Genomic DNA, 19,427 nt, shown 5'->3' on the forward strand with positions numbered 1-19,427 from the left:
GAAAATATCTGCTATTCCAATGTCAAGTCCATTAAGATTATCCATGACCTGACAACTTTCACTGCACTACACACCAGCGTGTATGCACAAGCAGCCAGCAAAGAATGAAAAAGGAGTGCTGAAACGACATCCAGTGTAGCATAAGAATAGATTAAGGGGGGAGGAGAAATACTATAGAAGCTGTAATCTAATGCTAACAATATCAGGGCATTATTTAAGTAATTTGAGAGCCCCTCAATACAAAAACACGGTGAGTCTACAACTTAATGTATGGGTCAGCCAGGAACCTTCAGTTTTTGTGGCTATAGGTCCCTCATCTAACCCCCTAACCCTATGATAAGTCATTGTTAAACAGGCATAATTTAACTAATGAAGTATAATACATATACAAAAAAATACATTTCGTCATGTGTGTAAATGTGTAGAATCTCACCAACGGTGTAGACAGCCCTGAAACCAGCCCGGCTGACTGAGCTGTCGGACCTGAAGCGAATCCACAGGTAGTTGGTGGATGAGAACATGGGAGCTGGCAGCGTGCTCCCACAGTACCTCCCTATCAGAGGATCAGTTTCCATTCTGCCATCACGAACCTGGAAAGAACAGGGATGGAAGAAGAAGGAAGGAGAAATAGGTGAGAGTCAATGAAAACTAGGACAAAATATTTGAGGATGACCTATTTTTACGACGAAAACAAGACTAAAACTAAATAAAGAATAACCTTTGAAAAGCAGGACCATGGTGAAAGGAACTAAAAATGCAAAGTTTTATTCAACAATCTGCGTGCATCTGCAGAATCACACACAATGTAGCTCCTGATTAGTAAATCAGTTTCCTCTGCATCCCAAAATATACCTAGTTCAGATGTTTTTGCTGCTTGACCTGTTGCACTGCCATTAATAAAAAGCTTCTTGCATTCAAATGAATCTACAGTCCACTGAGAATTGGACAGGAAGTGGCAACAAAACAGCTGGAACAAATTCCAAAAACATTATCAGGCGCTGTGGATGTGAACGTTAACGCCGCTTTCAGTCGGCTATCATATGTGTTTCTACCAGAAGGGATGAGTACATTCCAGGATTAATGTCGACGGTCATCCATCTAAATCTTCATCTAGGCGCTCGCTGAAGAAATATCACTATGTTAGCCATCGTTTTAGCTTCTCCTCTCAGGCTAAACCCAGACAGTGAACAGTATTTTAGTGAACGAGTGAGTGAATCCAGCTTCTGAATGATCAGCTGCTCTCCACTGGAGAGGACAGGTGGGTTATTTATCATGATAACTGGATTTACTGAGGAGAGTCAGTCTGTTGCCCGCAGAGCAGACTCGATAGACGAGAACAATACCTGGAACCATGGTTACTGTACACAACAAAGATGGCACCAGCTGGCGCCTTAAACACTAGACCAAAATGTAGATTTTGTTGACTAAAACTAACTAAAAGTCAAATGACTAAAATTTGACTAAAACCAAATCAAGTGCCAAGTGCCGGGCTAAATGGCAGGCCCCGTTTTCCAACCCTGTCCCTTAAAAACATGCTCTTACACAACTAATTTGCATTAGCTAATACGTTTTGTATTAGCTTTGTATTTGTTTTGTATTAGTTTTGTATTAGTATCCAAAGTCAACATCTGCCCTAACGTTTACCATTGGTTTTAGTGGCATAAACCTAACAACAGGTGGGACATAGGACCATTGGACCACTGGACAAGAACCGGTTGGACTGGAAAAACCATTGCCAAGTGTTGTGTAAATGTATTTTGTAAGAGAAGGGGATGCAGTATTCATAAGTTATTAAAACACATTTTGAGATATTAATCAGGACATATGTTTGCGAGTCATGAACAAGTCCTACCTCCACATAGTCAAAAGTGCAGCTGCTGTGACTCTCCAGGTTCATGTGAGTGAAGTTGAGGGCCACCTTCTCACCCACCGGCAACCTGATCAAATAGATACACTGGCGGTTGTGGGCATAGTCGTTGGGCCAGTTGGGGGAGATGATGATGCCCTCGCTGTCAGTGAAGGTACCACCACAACCAGGGTCACCTAAGACACAACACACACCAGGGTGAGGAGGTCCATTACCTCTGCAGCTCATTACGTAAAGCAAGACATCGACACTGCTAAGGATAGGAGGTCAGTTGCTTGCTGTTATGGGTTTCATTCGCAAGAGCAAGACGCTGAAACTTTAATTGAAGTGTCTAAGTACAGTAAACTACTTCTTAACTATGTAGGTTTACATGGGCTGTACTACAATCAAGCAATCAATCAAGTTTATTTGTCACATGTAATCATAGGGTACAATCACAGTGAAATGAAATCCTGCCAGTTTAATTAAAAAGAGTTCAAATAGAATAAGAATCGTAAAAATATATGTGTAGTATGATTGGGCGGGGGCAGTCATATGCAGTGACATCATTTGGGACCCTAGTGGCCTGAGTGTAGAAGCTCTCTTGAACCCTGATTAAGAAGACCGCGGAAATAGTGCGGACGACCTCAAAGCCCCCGCACAACTTAAATCTATGGCAAAACAGAATCATGGCACGTAGAGTAAAGGTAACAACAGAATCTCACAGCCGTTAACTGTGTCCACCCAAAGCTACATCTGGAACAGTAAGGACAGTACGGGCAACAAATCCCCAACAAACAGATTGGATGAAACTTGTGTGTCCAGTTCTGCTGATTTGCTCTGCACACAGAAATCTTTCACTTGAATTTGTTATGGTGACAAATCTGCCAAATGTACATGTTTCCATATAATAGTCCCTAAACTATACAACACTTCACAGAAGTTGGGAAGCGGTCCTCTCTACACTGATTAAACGAATGACTGGATTGCTAATTTAGAACAGTGTTACCTATTTGGACCCTTTTTCTCTGCTTGCCAAAACATTGCTGAACTCTTTTAAAACCCAGTGTCTGAACCAGGAAATAAAGATGATAAAATAAAAGTCTAAAAATAACACTGGGTTGATTAACAGACACAATGAAAGCCTATAGCTGTCCTGTCCTGTTATACTGCTCACAAGGTCAAGAATTATATAATATAATAAATGTCATGTGAGACAGTTGCATGAGCATCATGGCATGTATTTTGAAGTGGTGTATGCACCGTGTCTTACTTGGTGATGTTGTGTATGTTATGTGGAAGCCTCGGTCAGAGACACTGTAGTCGGAGTGGAAGTGGACCCATGCAGCTGGACCAGTGGACTGCAGCGGGGGAGGTGATGCAGTGCTGCAGTACTTCCCCAGAATTGGGTCTTCAGGTAGAAGACCATCCCGGATCTGTGACATTTAGCCACACATGATAAATAAATAGAAGAATTACTGCAAGACGTTTTGAGGCTGCACTACATAGTAGGCTTGTCTCATGGAGTGGTAATATATATATATATATATATATACATGCCTTTAAAGTAAAATGGGTATTTTTATTAGACCCACACAATCTGGTTTAGTTCTCTGTGATTTATTGGCGGATTTCACCTAATATACTGTATATATAGCAGTATTTCTCACCTCTAGGAAGTCATAGTTGCAGTCGGGGTGATTCTCTAGACTCAGAGTCCCGAACGCAAAGGTAATGAGCAAGCTGGGCTCCACTGTCACTGTCCAGTAGCAGTCCCGGCTCGGTGGGTAGTTTCCAGGGTAACCAGGTGAGTTAATGTTGCCATAGGGGGCAGTAAGTTCGCCTCCACACACTTAGATGAGAATGAGACAGTAGTTGTACAAATATTGAATATATTGGTTAAAGCCAAAGAACTACAACCACTACGTGCCACTCATTCTTTACTATCAATTTGTGATGTTTAAGGTCAAAGTAAACAGCTGCTGTCAGCTCACACTTAAACTGTGCCAGGAAAATAAGGGGGACTATGCCATTTGAAATTTCAGTTTCCAAAAAATGGAACCTTGGTATGAAATAGTGAGTGAGAACAAGAATCTCTGAACAGCAGAGTGATGAGTGTCACATCTCTGTGGTTGTATGTAAATAATATTGTGGAAATGTAATACCTGACTACTTGAAGTCCTCCTCTCTTTTTTTTTAGACAGACAGGTGTAGGTTATAAATTGTGTTGTTGACATTTTTTTTTTTTTTTTACTTTTTTGATTTATTTTGTGTTGCAGTTTGTTGTTTGTCTCACAGTGGCTGTGGCGGCCAGCTCCCCTTTCCATTATTTGCATGACACCAGACACCTGTTAATCACATTATACCTCATTATATTATATGTCACTTGTGTGTGAGTTCATTCACCTTGTACACTCCACCGTTCAGCACCATCATGTTTGCACAATTTGATCATACATTTTACCACGTTACAATCCCTGAGGGGATTGCCCATTGTTCTGGTGGCCCGTTAATGCACACTCTCCCTGCAGTTAGTTCAGGCTATCCAGATGCAGTGCATGCTGGGAAGTGGTTTAATGCTTTTTGGTGTTTAAATATTTTGGCATATGATTGCTGTAAGCCCCACAGCGAAGCAAGCCTGCATTTATTTCTAGTGTCTCGCACACGCTGTCAATAGTTGTTTTTTTTGCTTCGTCCATTTATCTTCAAGTTCACCTTTATCCATTTTTCCTTTGGTCTTCTGATATCATTGTGCTTTTTCCTTTTTTGCCACATTCAGGTGCATTCTGTACCTTGTGCGTGCCGTTGCAACTCCTCAGTAACATGTACATGCACAATACACTCACGCATGGTCACAGAGAGCTCTCTGGTAATTAAGCGACAGTGAATGGCAGTGAATATGTATATATATATATATGTGTGTGTGTGTGTGTGTGAATGTGGGACACACCCTATGTGGTTTACGTTGACGTAAGACATAGAGCAATATAGCACAAAAAGGTAAATATAGGTACAGTCTGAACATCACTGCAAAATTTAAGACCTCTCAAAACACATTTTATGACCTTAAAGTTTTTAAATCTAATTTTCGTCTTGTTAAGGATTACTCATTAACTAAACCAAAACTGATGTAACACCCCTACCTGGGTCCTGAGACTGCCAAACAACTGTGAAGCCACCACCACTGACAGTGTGGTCGGAGCGAAACCAGAAATACAGGGAGTTGTGGGAGCTGTAGAGCTCCTGTGGGTTATTCTGGCCGCAGTATTTTCCGATCATGTAAGCCGAGGCGCTGTCCCCATCGTGAATCTGAAGGAAGTCAAAGTTGCAATTGGCGCTGCTCTCCAGATGAAAGAAGGGAAAGGTAATACGCAGGATCTAAAGAAGAGAAGACAGAATTCAAAGGATCTCTGTCAAACTGCTGCATTTGGAATATAATCACATCCATGAATGCTGACAATGCCCATCTCTCTCTCTCTCTCTCTCTCTCTCTCTCTCTCTCTCTCTTTTAGCTCGTTGTTTTGGTAATCAAGCAAAAATATTTGCTCTCTGTGGTTCAGTGTGGACCCAGCACTCTCAGCAACCCTTTATCCATCAGCAGCAAGCGACCATTTTCTGCAAACAAGCTTTGATTGTTTGACTGTACCCTTCCCGCCGAGCACACCAGGTTTCGCAAACATCCAGCGGCTAGGGAGACCAGAACTCAAAGGCCGGTATCATATTTTGACCAGCAACAAGACCCGGGCTGATGATGTTGCACCCTGATTGCTACATGACAGAGCATTCACTTGCTTGACACAACTTTCACGAGGCCACCATATGTGACGTCATTTCACAAAATCAAATGTAGTGCTTCCAGTGCCGTTACGGGTAATGTGATCCCAGCAACGTCACGATCCATGCAGAGGACCTCCTGGACCTTGTTTCATGGCCCTATGACTGTACTGAATGAAGGAATTTAAATGTAAATGTCTTATTGGAAAAAAAACCCAACCATTCCTTGGATATCAGACCTACACAGATAACATGGAAGGAGGATTCATTTGTTCAATCGAGAGAACCTCTACAGAAGAGCATTTTGTTAGCTGAGAAGCTCAAACAAGCCGACTGCAAAGTAAGAGAGGCTGCAACTCACCTTGTTTGGGTCAGTGCGGATCACCCAGGCACAGCTGACCTGGTGACCGTAGTCATCATGACCCGGGCTGTTGGGATAACTGAAGGAACCAGCAGGACCCGTCAGGTAACCTCCACACTCTGGAACACACACATACACACTTACAGTAGCACTTGAAGATATTAGACCTGTTGTACTCTGCATAAAGAATGGGCAAAACCAACACAAAGGGCAATGGATGGGGTGTTCCTTCTGTTCTTGCATGTTAGTCTTTTCGTCCCAAAAGATGTCATAGGCACTAAACTAAATCATGGATCTCATGGATTGTCAATGTTTCACAGCGATACATTTCTGAAATTCTCTGTGGTTGTGGAGTCTCGGGGCCTAGAGAAAAAAAGATTGTTCTACAGTTGTCTCCAGAGTCCCTTATCGCAGTCCCCAAAGTCTGTTAATCTGCCCATCACTCCCTAGTTCTTCCCTCCTTCATCTTCCCAGTCCCTCCATATCTCCTCGCCCTGCCAATACCTTGCTGTGGGGTCTGGCAGAGGGGGCCAGTCCACTGGGCGGTGCAAGTACACGTGAAGCCACTACTGGCGTCGGTGCAGGTTCCTCCATTCTGACAGGGGTTGCTCAAGCATTCATCGATATTCTGGTCGCAGTTCACTCCTTGCCAGCCAGAGTTGCAATTGCAGATGTAGCCAGGAGCCGCGGTGGTGGCCTGCGACAAGCAGTAGTGCACTAGTCAGACATTCATGGATTTGTTGTTAAAAAGGGATTTGATTCTGGATTTTCTATTCTTGAGAATATCATTAACAAAAATTGAAGCTAGGATTCATCCAGACTACAGCCACACTGTGGCGAATAAATCAGAAAACACTATTTGTTGTGCAAAAATGATTTGCGTCCACACCAGTGTTCTCATGTCCTCTTCTTTCAGTCGACAAACAACCCAATTGCACGTGCATTACAACCATCATTTGGCAAGGAGTGGGATAGACAGCACAGTTACTCCACTTGGTCTCAGGGGGTTAAGCCTCCGTTTCTTACAGCTCCTGCTCTCTATTGTATTTTATATTGTGCTTCTATACAGCAAACTCACAAATGATCATGGCAATAATGCTACCCCTTCTCCAAGACAAGTGCAATCTCCATTTCATGCTTGCTTTCATCTGACCGCACACTATGAAAATAATTACAGGTGAACGACAACATCTCTGCAGTGTGATTTGCTATACTGACATTTAAAGGTTGAGGCTGGAGTTAGTTCAAGCACAACTCACAAATATATAGTTTCATTTTTTTTTAAAAGGCTCAGTAAATTGCTTTTCTCCCATTGACCTTCACCAAATTACTAAAACTATCTCTTCATCTAAGCCATCAACCTGTCTCTTAGACCCCATCCCAACCTGGCTGCTCAAAGAGGTTTTACCTTTAGTCAGCACTTCTTTACTAGACATGATCAATCTGTCTTTATTAACAGGCTACGTACCACAGTCCTTTAAAGTTGCTGTAATTAAACCTCTTCTTAAAAAGACCACACTTGATCCAGAGGTTTTAGCCAACTATAGACCTATATCTAACCTCCCCTTTCTCTCCAAGATCCTTGAGAAAGCAGTCGCCAACCAGCTGTGTGACTTTCTACATGACAATAGATTGCTTGAGGACTTTCAGTCAGGTTTCAGAGCTCATCATAGCACAGAGACGGCACTGGTGAAAGTTACAAATGACCTTCTCACTGCATCAGACAAAGGACTTGTCTCTATACTTGTTTTGTTAGATCTTAGTGCTGCATTCGACACCATTGACCATCATATCCTATTACAGAGACTGGAACATTTAATTGGCATCAAAGGAACCGCACTAAGCTGGTTTAAATCGTATTTATCAGATCGATCTCAGTTTGTACATGTTAACGATGAATCCTCCATGTACGCCAAAGTCAGTCATGGAGTTCCACAAGGTTCTGTGCTTGGACCAATACTATTCACCTTATATATGCTTCCTTTAGGGGATATTATTAGAAAACACTCCATACATTTTCATTGCTATGCAGATGATACCCAGCTATATTTATCGATCAAGCCAGAAGAACCTCATCAGTTAGCCAACCTCCAAGCATGCCTTAAGGACATAAAGACCTGGATGACCTGTAATTATCTGATGTTGAACTCAGACAAGACAGAAGTTATTGTTCTTGGCCCTGAACACCTCAGAAATACAATATCTAAGGATATTGTTACCCTAGATGGCATTGCCCTGGCCTCCAGCGCCACCGTGAGGAATCTCGGAGTTGTCTTTGATCAGGACATGTCCTTTAACTCCCACGTAAAAAACAAACTTCACGGACTGCCTTTTTTCACCTCCGTAATATTGCAAAAATCAGGAAGATCCTGTCTCAAACAGATGCAGAAAAATTAGTCCATGCATTTGTCACGTCTAGGCTGGATTATTGCAATTCCTTATTATCAGGCTGTCCCAATAAGTCCCTGAGGACTCTCCAGCTGATCCAGAATGCTGCAGCACGTGTACTGACAGGAACCAGGAAAAGAGATCATATTTCTCCTGTATTAGCTTCTCTGCACTGGCTCCCTGTAAAATCTAGAATAGAGTTTAAAATCCTTCTCCTCACCTACAAAGCTCTTACTGGTCAGGCACCATCATATCTTAAAGAGCTCATAGTACCTTATTACCCCACTAGAGCACTCCGCTCCCAGAATGCAGGGCTGCTTGTGGTTCCTAGAGTCTCCAAAAACAGAACAGGAGCCAGAGCCTTCAGCTATCAAGCTCCTCTCCTGTGGAATCGGCTCCCAGTTTGGGTCCGGGAGGCAGACACACTCTCTACTTTTAAGAGTAGGCTTAAAAATTTGCTTTTTGATAACGCTTATAGTTAAGGGCTGGCTCAGGCCTGCCTGGACCAGCCCCCTAGTTATGCTGCTATAGGCCTACACTGCCGGGGGACTTCCCATGATGCACTGAGCTTTCCTCCTCTCCCTCTTCATCTTTGCACATTCATCACAGTCCAATGCATGTTACTAACTTTATTTCTTCCCCGGAGTTTCTTTGTGCTTTGTCGACTCGTAGGTCACTGTGGATCGTGGTCCTGGTACGCCTGGGTGCTGCTGCCGCCATGGGCCTGCCTGACTCTCATCACTACAGTTATTATGTTTAGTCGTAGTTCTGTCACTATTACAGCTCCTATTATTAATCTCAGCTAATATTACAGCTATTTCTACTGTTAGTGCTGCCATACATCTTTGCCTACCTATCTGTCTGTCTGTCTGTCTGTCTATCTGTGTCTCTATGTCTATCTCTCTGTCTCTGTCTCTCTCTCTCTCTCTCTCTCTCTCTCCCTAAAACCCAACCAGTCAAAGCAGATGACCGCCCACCTAGAGTCTGGTTCTGCTCAAGGTTTCTGCCTCTTAAAAGGAAGTTTTTCCTTGCCACTGTCGCCAAAATGCTTGCTCATGGTGGGAACTGTTGGGTCTCTGTAATAACATTATAAAGAGTCGGTCTAGACCTGATCTATTTTGTAAAGTGTCATGAGATGACTTTGTTGTGATTTGGTGCTATATAAATAAAATTGAATTGAATTGAATTGAATTAATTTCTTAAAACAGGAGTTTTTAACAAATGTCCCTCAAACAGGAGGAAATAGTGCATTTGTTGGGGACTATATTCAGCGGCGGATTAATCCACATTTGGTGCATTAGTGAGTATTTGGGGCAGCAGGACGGTGTGTGTGGGACTGAGGCAAAATAAACTACAGTGTGTGTGTTCATTGTGATGAAGGAACATGTCACCCAGTGACACAGTGCGGCCCCCTGATGTGTTTTTAACAACAATGGAGCTCTATGGCACAGTGCATGAACAGGCTGTGATACACACACACACACACAATACTTTTTAGTAGATACATTCACTGTTGGTTTTGGCTTCTCATGGAATTTGTTGACTATCAGAAAATATAAGTTATTACCGGCCTTATCCTTTAAAATTAGTGATTGCAAATAAAGTTAGAGAAAACATCTTTGTCATAATGGCCACACAGCATCCCACCACCAGGCATACTTACACACAATCACACACACTCACCACACATTGTCCATTGACACAAGGGTTGTTAGTCTGACAGATGTTGCTGGTCTGGGTGCAACCAGTCGGTCCATAACCATTGCCTATGTAGCCTGAAGGGCAGGTACATATGGGGAGGCTTACGCCTGGTGGATGTAGATGAGTGAGAAGAAGAACAGCACATGGTCATGTCCCACACTGCACATCTCACTCTTAAATGGCATTTGTAAAAATATGGATATTCCGTACTATACATTTTGACATAAATACTTGTGTTGGAGTGGTTAAACTGACCAAAAGTGACATATTGCTTCTGCTACTTGATTTAAATGAAAAACATAAAGCCCTGATGTAGAGACAGGATTGTTGTCCTCTGAATATGAAGCTCGCTTTTATTACCTGTGGCACACACAAAAGCAAACCATCTTTGTTTGTTTGTTTTTTTTGCCTTCTTTTTATACAGTGAATAAGAGAAAAATCAAATTTAAATCCAGGAAGATAAAAATTTAAAAGTCACACTACCTTCCTTTCAGTAAAACGACAAAATACATAACTTTCCTCAATTTTCGTACAATCCCAAATGTCACTTTTGATCAGTTTAACCACAAATAATACTTCCTACCCCCTATGGAAGACAAAATCATGCATATGTTTGTCTTTACCTGGGCTGGAAGTGCAAGTAGCTAATGGGTAGCAGCCTCCATTGTTGGTGGCACAGATATTGGTCTGGGTGCATGTTTTCCCATTCCCCTCATAACCTGCACAAATAGAAGAATTGTCTTTAAAATCAGGCAGATGACAGCAATTTCTTTTTTATTTGTCATTGAACTGGTCAGATTGTTGCTTTTTTGTGGTGGTTACTTTTGCTGCTCAGGGCCCAGGGTCTCAGAGTCACGCATATGAGTCAGTCACCCAAAGGTTTAACACCTCAGGGAGGGCTTCCTTGTTTTTTTTTTTCATTAGTTTTGCTCTTCAATTTATAATAATGATTTTTCCCCTTTGTCTCCCAATACCATCCTCCCACTGCCCTGCACAGACAGTGACCAATGAAGACTGCCAAGCTGGAAGCATTGCAGCTGAGGAGTGAACTCTAGGTTACTTTTATCTTCAGTGCCAACTAGGCAAATTGGCCATTGCAGAGCGCCAGGATTCCATATTTACTGGAAATTCTTAAATAAAAGGCAGTGTTCAAATAATGGGTTCTCAAAACATAACCATTTGATGAGCACAAACAAATAATCCCTAGTCCTTAATAAAGGGTAGTATAAATGATACTATGGCTGCTTTATTTAGAAAGGGCAAAAAGAAGGAGATGAAACCTGGGGGTATGTGGCTTAAGGAAAGATAGATGAATTAGATCTAGTGGAGGTTTCATTAGCAGGTGATCAATTCATCACATAACATACAATAAACATAGGGCAGGAGGGTAACGCAGAGGTTAAATTAATTCTAGTACAGTTCTTAGATATCCATCACATGCATATGCAGGAGGTTGAAATCTTGCTGAAGTCACAAACTAATTCTCTGACCATCATAGCGTTCGAGCGATTGGAGACTGTCAGAAGCAACCGGTCCGTTGGGTCAGGATGCGCTGATACATCCCTGGTCAAAGTGCCTCCTGTATGCCTTCCTCTTGGCTCACTACTCATGCTGACATCTGATAGACAAATGCAAACACACAGCGGTGCTGGTGGCTCCGAAACTGGCTTTGGTTCCCTAAGATCTGTCTGCTTTCCGATGCAGTGCCTTGGCCTCTCCCGCAGAAGCAGGATCTTCTGCCACATTTGGCATCGAAGGATGGCCTTCGGCTGTGTGTTTGAGACTCACTTTTGAGTACCTGCAATCAGTTTGGGGTTCAGGTTTGGGGCAGAGGTCAACGTGCGGACCCAGAGTGTTGCTTCATGCCTGTTATACACAGGGTTTTGCAAATATTTCTGGATCAGGGGTTCTCAGCCTCCGCCATTAAGGTACCGTATATGTTGCTGCCATCTCGGTAGGTTTTAGTTGGCAATCAGACTGCAGGGTTTCATTCCCTGGTGGGTTGTTTCCTGAAAGGGGCTCTGCAATTGAGACCCCTGCATGTTGTGCTTGTGCCTTCATGGGACTTGCCTATTTTCCTAGAAGGTGCTCCACTGAGTGACACCTGTAGGGCTTCATCCTGCACCTGCACAACCAACTTCAACAGGGTTACTGTGGCTGCCCCTCATCCTGTGGCAACTGTGACCTTGTTGGCATGAGTCATCCTGGTATTACATACTGTCTCTGGCGGTATCAAATGTAACTATGAATTCTATGAATTCATTGTCATTCTGAATTTTGACGAGAAGATAGAGACAGAGACGACTGCTGGGAGTGAGGCTCCTTTATCAGGTCACTTGTGTGACTTTGTTGGTATAAGGTCTCGACCACCTGCGCATGCACATGATGGATATCCATACCGTCTCTGGCAGTCACCCACTGTGGTTATATTTGTAACTCTCGTTTTCTCCCCTCATACCTGGAGGGCAGGGACCACAGTGGAAGGAGCCCATGGTGTTCAGGCATTGCACCATGGGAGTGGTGGAGCAGCCGCCATTATTGGTCAAACATTCGTCCACATCCTGACAGCTGTAGCCATTGCCTTGCCAACCTGAGACATATTAGAAGTAATTAGAACACAAATATACAAATTAAAAAAAGTAGTAGTTAGGGACAAAGCGGTGGCAGCTTGTCCCCCTGCATATCGGCCCCTGGACAGCAGTGTGTCGACTTTCAAATGTTAATGTTCCAAAACTCTGATTTTGATAGCATCCACGATCAATTGTGATTGTTCTTGCCCCCCCCCCCCCCCCCCCCCCCCCCCAGTGTTACCAGCAGGACAGGCTCCACAGTAGAAGGAACCCTGAGTGTTGTAGCAGGGAACAGCAGGGTTGGTGGAGCAAGGTTTGTTAGGAAGGTTACACTCATTAACATCAGCCACGCAGGCCGCGTTCCCAGCCGGAGCCTCCCATCCACTCTCGCAAATACACTGGTATTTAGGCTGTTTATTGGGGGGGGGAAAATGTCACAGTGTGAAAACTCTGTCAACCGAAACCACATCTACAATAAACAAGAATCATGGAAACACAACAACACAATGAAATAATACTGAATTGTGATTTAAGAGTTGTTTGCAATTATATGCCATGGAGGCCCACTGCCATGCCCAAATGGAAAAAGGTTAGTCTTTTACTAGTATTTCCAATTCATGTATGTAGGTGTGAAAAGTGGAACTATGATAAATACAGTACTTATAGCCTGTTTTATAGGTTCAAAGCATATTTAGTTCATGGTCTATAATGTTAAAATCTGTAACATTAAAAAGATCATACATTCATGAAGGAGGATTGACTAAAAAGTAATATTGCGTAATATATAGTTAAAATGTTAACATGTTTAAAATTGTTAAAATGTTAAAGAAGTTGTTTTATATTACATTGTTCACTTGATTTCAATAAGCTGTAAAAATGTTGATCTGTGATCTTCTAGATAGTCTTGGTCTAAGATCCTGAGATTGATTGGTTTTGTCTCCACCCACATACCCGGGGAAGTCGTGGTATTTTCCTCATTACGGAAATACGTTGAAATAATTTGTCAAGTCAGAGGTGCTCCAGGCAGATCGTAAATTGCCTTCAGTATAAATGAACAGTGTGGACTTTCACGCTCTCTCGGATAAATTGATACTGTGGATACTGCTGTCTATTTGTTGAATGTTTTAAGTACACCGGTTACCTGTCCAGGTGTAACTCGATCTGCATCTATACATGTGCCATGTACACACAGGTCCTGTCCTGCATTCCTGCAGTCGTCGTAACGCACAGTACAGAGACTCCCGGACCATTCTGGAGAACAGGTGCAACTGCACAGACAGACAGAAATACTGAAATACGATAGCGGTAGCTGTAGCAAGGAGCAAGTTATTAAACAGAGAGTATAGTTCATAAATAGATCATCAATGCAACTGCATCTGAGGTGTTTGCAGCATTGAAAAATTGCATTAAAAGAATTTTCAGTAGCTTCTCTTTCTCTTTTTGGAACAATCCACAGATCTCACTGCCATCAGCTCATAGAGGCTATTTCTTCTATGACAACACCATAAAGCATTTGGAATAATGAAGAAATGTCTGTGGGCAGAAAACAACACAGTACACGCTGTGCATGTAAGATAATGTATGTGTTGTAATGTATGATGGGCTTAAAAAATGTTGTATTTCATCTACAATATGCAATACATCATTTGGACAGTAGAGACATTCATGTACTTGAATGACCTCACTATGGCTGGGGACAATCTGTCACTGTAAAATGTACCACCTAACATCTCACTGGCTGATCAGGGAACATAAAGCTCTGCGAATCTAACTACTCTGATTGGCTGACCTGGTGGAACAAAACTCTATAAGACTGTATCACTCCATGCGCCAGCAGGCAGGAGGGAAGGCGCACAAACCTATCCAGCCGATATCAATCACTCTGACAAAACACTCAGTCAGAGAAACGCGGAAGACATCCCGTAGATAAGAAATAATGAAAGAGCAGGTCATTATTTTTAAAACACAATAACGTTCAGACATTTTGATTTATTTTGGCAGATATATCAGCACAGATACACTGACATGTGCTTTGTGCTCTTTTCCTTCCCTCAACAGCATTCATCTGTGGGTTAAAACAACCGCGAACAATGACATTACATGACTTTCATGACAGCAGAATATTATTGGAAGACATACGTGAATGATCCAGGGGTGTTGAGACAAGTTGCTCCGTTCTGACAACCCTGAAATGTTCCTGCATACAACTGGCATTCATTCACATCTGTTGCACAGTTGGGACCCTGACACACACACACACACACACACACACACACAGACACACAGAGCAAGAGAGGAAGAAATGGGAGAAACACAGATACCTGGTTCAGAATCAGCCTAAGGGAAATATTTGCTACCATTAACAAGACAAATCAACATAAATGCTGCACAGATAGACATTCAACTCTGGATTACCAACTGTGCAAAGTGGGCGACTAGTCCAAAGCATTGATAAAATATAATTTAGTCTGCTTTGTGGACTCTACTGGATATATTTGGGATTTTAGCAGCAGCGGTACCACTAACACCAATTGATATTGATTAATGCCTACAATGACAACATAGCTAACTGTAATAAACACCCCCAATAATGTAACAAACAGTTGCGGAACTCACAGCCCAGTTGGTGGGACACACACAGTGATACGAGTTGAGTAAATTCAGACATGTTCCTCCGTTCTGACACGGATTACTGCTGCAAGACACCTGCTGGACCGTCTGGAGGAGAGAGGAGGAGAGAAGCATGACGCTTGTGATACAGTCTGAGCCACGACAACAAGCAGTTCTTAAATGACTCACCTGTTCAAGAGTGGTCACTTTATTCTCAAGCGTTGACACCTGGAAAGAAGCATGGGACATGTTTTATGGCATTGGCGAGGTGCAGGGCATTCACAATAAAACGTTATCTGGACAGGTGGACTGCACAGAGCTGCTATTATAAACACACAATGTGAGCTGGATGGGTAGAAATGAACAAGCAAGTAAGTAAGGGAACAAGAAATGATTAAGCAACATGTTTGTGCTATTGTGTCTCGTCAAAAACGTGGTTTCCATCTGAATCCAACAGGAAGTAGCTTTAAATGTCCTACCCTGGTATCCAGCTGGTTTAGTTTGTTGGTGACATCAGGGGAGACTCCACCTCCGTGAGACTTAATGTCATCAATTTCAGCTTTGTTGGTTTTGATCTGAAATCAGACGGTTCATATACAGAAACTTCCGTTTACAAAGGCTGAAGACACAATCGCTCCTGCAGAAATACACTGAAGCAATTAGTTCGGTGAGGTCTGATTTACCGCTTTAAAACAAAAGGCAAATTATTTCTGTAGAACGCCATCCCCATAAATGTAAGATTTCCTTATCTTGTAATATTCATATTGAATTTGGACACAATTTTGATGCTTTATCACTACTTAATTTGCAAAACATCCAATTAATGTATTAATTCAACTAAATGACAGTTTAAACACTTTATAAAATCGTAAAAACGATTTATAAAAATGTCTAATTTAGAGTCATTGGATATGGTTTGAGGACACTGACACCAGAGTTCTTCACACTGAGACGGGCTGTGTGTTATTCGGCCCCACACTGCCCCCATCTGTGTCATGAGCACAGGGAAGCTCAACACTGTCATGGCCATACCTGGACATCCATCCAAAATACAGCACCACCAGGGTCATGGACTTAAGAATGAACTGTTTCGCACATTACGACAAAAGAATGAATCTCTTCAATGAAAACTATGATTTAGAAATTATTGTTGACAACATTTTTTTTTTTTTAAACGAAAAACGAGGCTGAAACGAAAATAAAAATTATTCAAAACGAGAACAATGGAGGAATGTATTACACAATCAACATATGAAAACGATAACTGATGAATTAGTGACTTTTGTTTTAATGCAAAGTCTCACTCAACGGTCTGCATGCTTCCATGAAGCCACACACAGTCCTCCTGACTCATGCAACAGTCTGTTGTGTTGCACTAATAAGCAGCATCTTACATTTCATGGTCAAGTTCTCTGCCATTCATTCGCAGCAACGGCCGCCAAATCATGGAGGCCAGCATGCCAACATTTCTAAAAAGGTAAATTGATGTAACGCGAGGCTATCAAGGACTGTGGATGCATATCATTACTTTCAGTCTTTCGTGTTGCTGTTGGTGGGAATCAGTGCATTATCATAAATCTTCCTCTGCATGTTCACTGTGTTCATTTTATCGAAGGTTTTTCACTGCTCGTCTGAAGCCAACCCAGGCAGTGAGCAGTGTTTTTTTGCTGAACAAGTGAAGTAGTGGAGAGCACATGGCGGTGGTACTGATCGATGAGCAGGACGGACAGAGAATGAGCGGCTCTGTTGTAACAGCCAGAGTTTGGGAAAGTCAACTGTGCTGCACTGAGGAGAGTCAGTCTGTTGCATTACTGCTAGTGATGTTAGGTTCGCAAAGGAACGCTTGACTTGATTTTGCAAATCGTGAATCAAAAGTCCTGCGGGCCAATGGGAATAACAGGCAGGTTAACTTCTGTTTAGCTTCTGTTTTTTTTTTTTGAGTGAGAGCCACATCTAAGCAAAAGACTCATGTTCAGTGAGCTACCCAGCATGAGCCCCCCCTCCACCGAGCTGAAGGACGAGTCGTTCACGACAATGCAACGGAAGGCAAGGACCCGCGATTAACAACATCTTTTAAATAAAATGACTGCTTCGCTTGTGTTCACGTGATTGTGGCGTTTAACAGAGCTGCTTATTTATTAGACTGAAGGACGTAAGAGCCAAAGAACCAAAGAGGTCGTCCATGAGTTGGCTCACTGGTGGCAAGTGAGTGAAACCAACCGGGTTGCTTCAAAGAACCGGTCTTCTCATCACTAATTACTGCAGAGGACTACTAAAGACATCTGTGTTTCTGTTTTCAGACATTTCAGAGGTTTTTATTGAACCTTTCAGTTTGTGTTTTATCTTGTCGTGAACTTTTTCAGTCCTCCCGTTGCATTCCCTCCTAAAAAAGAATAGAGGCGACTTATACCCACAGAAGTTGCCCCACCTGCTGGCCCAATGTATACCAACCACTTCAATTGAGCCGCTGTTTGTTCATCCCGGCTTGAGCTCATACCCACATCTGTGTGCCTTTTTGCAATTATTCAGATCAAAGAAATACATACACAGGGCTTAACGCATGGGGTTGAAAGATTGTGTGTGGGACTTTCTGCTTTACTGCTGTACAGTTTGAACATGGATCTGCTGACTCTAATGCTCCTGGCTCCTGATCTTTGGTCCTCTCCAAACTGCTGTGTGTGCTTCCTAACTTGATTAATCATTCACAGTCTCATATGAGGAGCAGCAGGCTCAGTTTGTGTAAAAGCTGATAAGAAGCCATAATGAGACAGCCACATAGCACAGTAGTGAATATTTAAGTGACTTGTTTGGATAAGCTAATTAGTTTACTGCTGTGATGCAGGCGAAAAGCCAAAGCTCAGATGAGACCAGGAGCACCAAAATAACTAAACGTGCCGAGATGACCAGAGAACATGAACCCTTCTTCATTGTGAGGTTATTCCTGGGATGGTGGGATGGGGAAAGGTTTGGAAACACCAAAGTTTTTACAGTATGTGCTTCCTGGTTGCTGTAACCATGAAGTCAGTCATAAATTGAAAAGTTGTATCTGCAGTGGATTTCCGTTCCTCCACTGTATGAAGATCTTATGAAGCAATGGACTATTGTACATTAACGTTACTTAGTAATGGAAAAGTCTTACCTGACTCAAAAGTTGGGTGAGGTCTTCATCGCCCACTTTAACCCGGCCTGATGCTGACGCCTGTAAGCGGATCTCTTTATTGCCACCAGTTGTGAAGACAAGGTGACCGTTATCTGACAGCATACGAGGCCTACGGGGGTCCAATCACCAAAATTCCATCAACAGACTTTGTGCTGACATATTTTTTTGATTTCCCACTATGAACCTCATATAATATTCAGAGAATTGATCATTTTCCCTAAACGTCAATAATCACTTTTTAAGGGAACAAAAATCCAATAATATTTTATGATACTCAATTTAAAATATATACTGCATATGTACAGTATATACACTATGTACACAGCTAACATTGCACAGTATAAAATTTGACAGGTGAGATACTAACAGATATTAATTGTGACTATTTTTCTCTGCATAATTTGAGAAAGATGGAAAAAAAACATTGAAAATCTACTGAAATATCAGTATTACTCATTTCATATCTGTGAAGCTACATATAAACTGAAGCGCTATTTTAAGTCTATACATAACAAAGCAATGCGTTAGATGAATAGTACTGGTGGAGTCCATCATTTTTGATTCATCATGATATAAGATGTCCCTGTTTGATCCCCAACTCACTGGTCACTGCCGATGTCCCTCTTGTTTGGTCTCTGTGTGGTGTCCCTCGGCTCTACTTGCAGTCCCACCACAAGGACAATGAATATGAGGTACAGCCATGATAGCCGCAGTGTCCCAGCCATAGGAAAGAGATGTGTTGCCTGGACACTCCAAACTACTTACTGGGGTTTGACTGCTGCCACACTCTAATGCTCACTGCCAAGACTTTGACCTGACAGTAAAATCATAAAGTTCATCTCATTTTACCAAAGCAGGTTAACTTTATTATTTAGTGAGAATGTCCCTCACATGACTGTAGGAGATGAGTAACCTGCTTGGTGTGACTGTGTGTGCATGTGCTTTGCTGGTGTCAGAATGGTTTACCACTGTGCAGAGGAACGTAAGCTAAAATTATCCTCATAAAAGATTTGAACA

General features: G+C 42.3%; 1 protein-coding gene across 1 annotated transcript in view; it reads right to left on the reverse strand.

Annotated features, from left to right (window-relative positions):
• Positions 1-19,135, reverse strand: part of cubn (cubilin (intrinsic factor-cobalamin receptor)) — a 64,639-nt gene extending 45,504 nt beyond the window's left edge. Inside the window, exons 1-18 of the mRNA XM_070927946.1 lie at positions 19,014-19,135; positions 18,390-18,519; positions 15,730-15,825; positions 15,440-15,478; positions 15,257-15,358; positions 14,780-14,883; positions 13,782-13,908; positions 12,882-13,050; positions 12,529-12,660; positions 10,694-10,789; positions 10,053-10,177; positions 6,486-6,678; positions 5,982-6,100; positions 4,990-5,224; positions 3,517-3,698; positions 3,120-3,282; positions 1,853-2,043; positions 434-590 (exon numbers count right to left, since the gene is read on the reverse strand). Coding sequence (XP_070784047.1) covers positions 434-590; positions 1,853-2,043; positions 3,120-3,282; positions 3,517-3,698; positions 4,990-5,224; positions 5,982-6,100; positions 6,486-6,678; positions 10,053-10,177; positions 10,694-10,789; positions 12,529-12,660; positions 12,882-13,050; positions 13,782-13,908; positions 14,780-14,883; positions 15,257-15,358; positions 15,440-15,478; positions 15,730-15,825; positions 18,390-18,519; positions 19,014-19,135 — 2,482 coding nt within the window. The remainder of the gene's footprint in view (positions 1-433; positions 591-1,852; positions 2,044-3,119; positions 3,283-3,516; positions 3,699-4,989; positions 5,225-5,981; positions 6,101-6,485; positions 6,679-10,052; positions 10,178-10,693; positions 10,790-12,528; positions 12,661-12,881; positions 13,051-13,781; positions 13,909-14,779; positions 14,884-15,256; positions 15,359-15,439; positions 15,479-15,729; positions 15,826-18,389; positions 18,520-19,013) is intronic.
• Positions 19,136-19,427: the final 292 nt, after the last annotated feature.

This window comes from Enoplosus armatus, chromosome 21, assembly GCF_043641665.1.
Source record: "Enoplosus armatus isolate fEnoArm2 chromosome 21, fEnoArm2.hap1, whole genome shotgun sequence".
NCBI classification, from domain to species: domain Eukaryota; kingdom Metazoa; phylum Chordata; class Actinopteri; order Centrarchiformes; family Enoplosidae; genus Enoplosus; species Enoplosus armatus.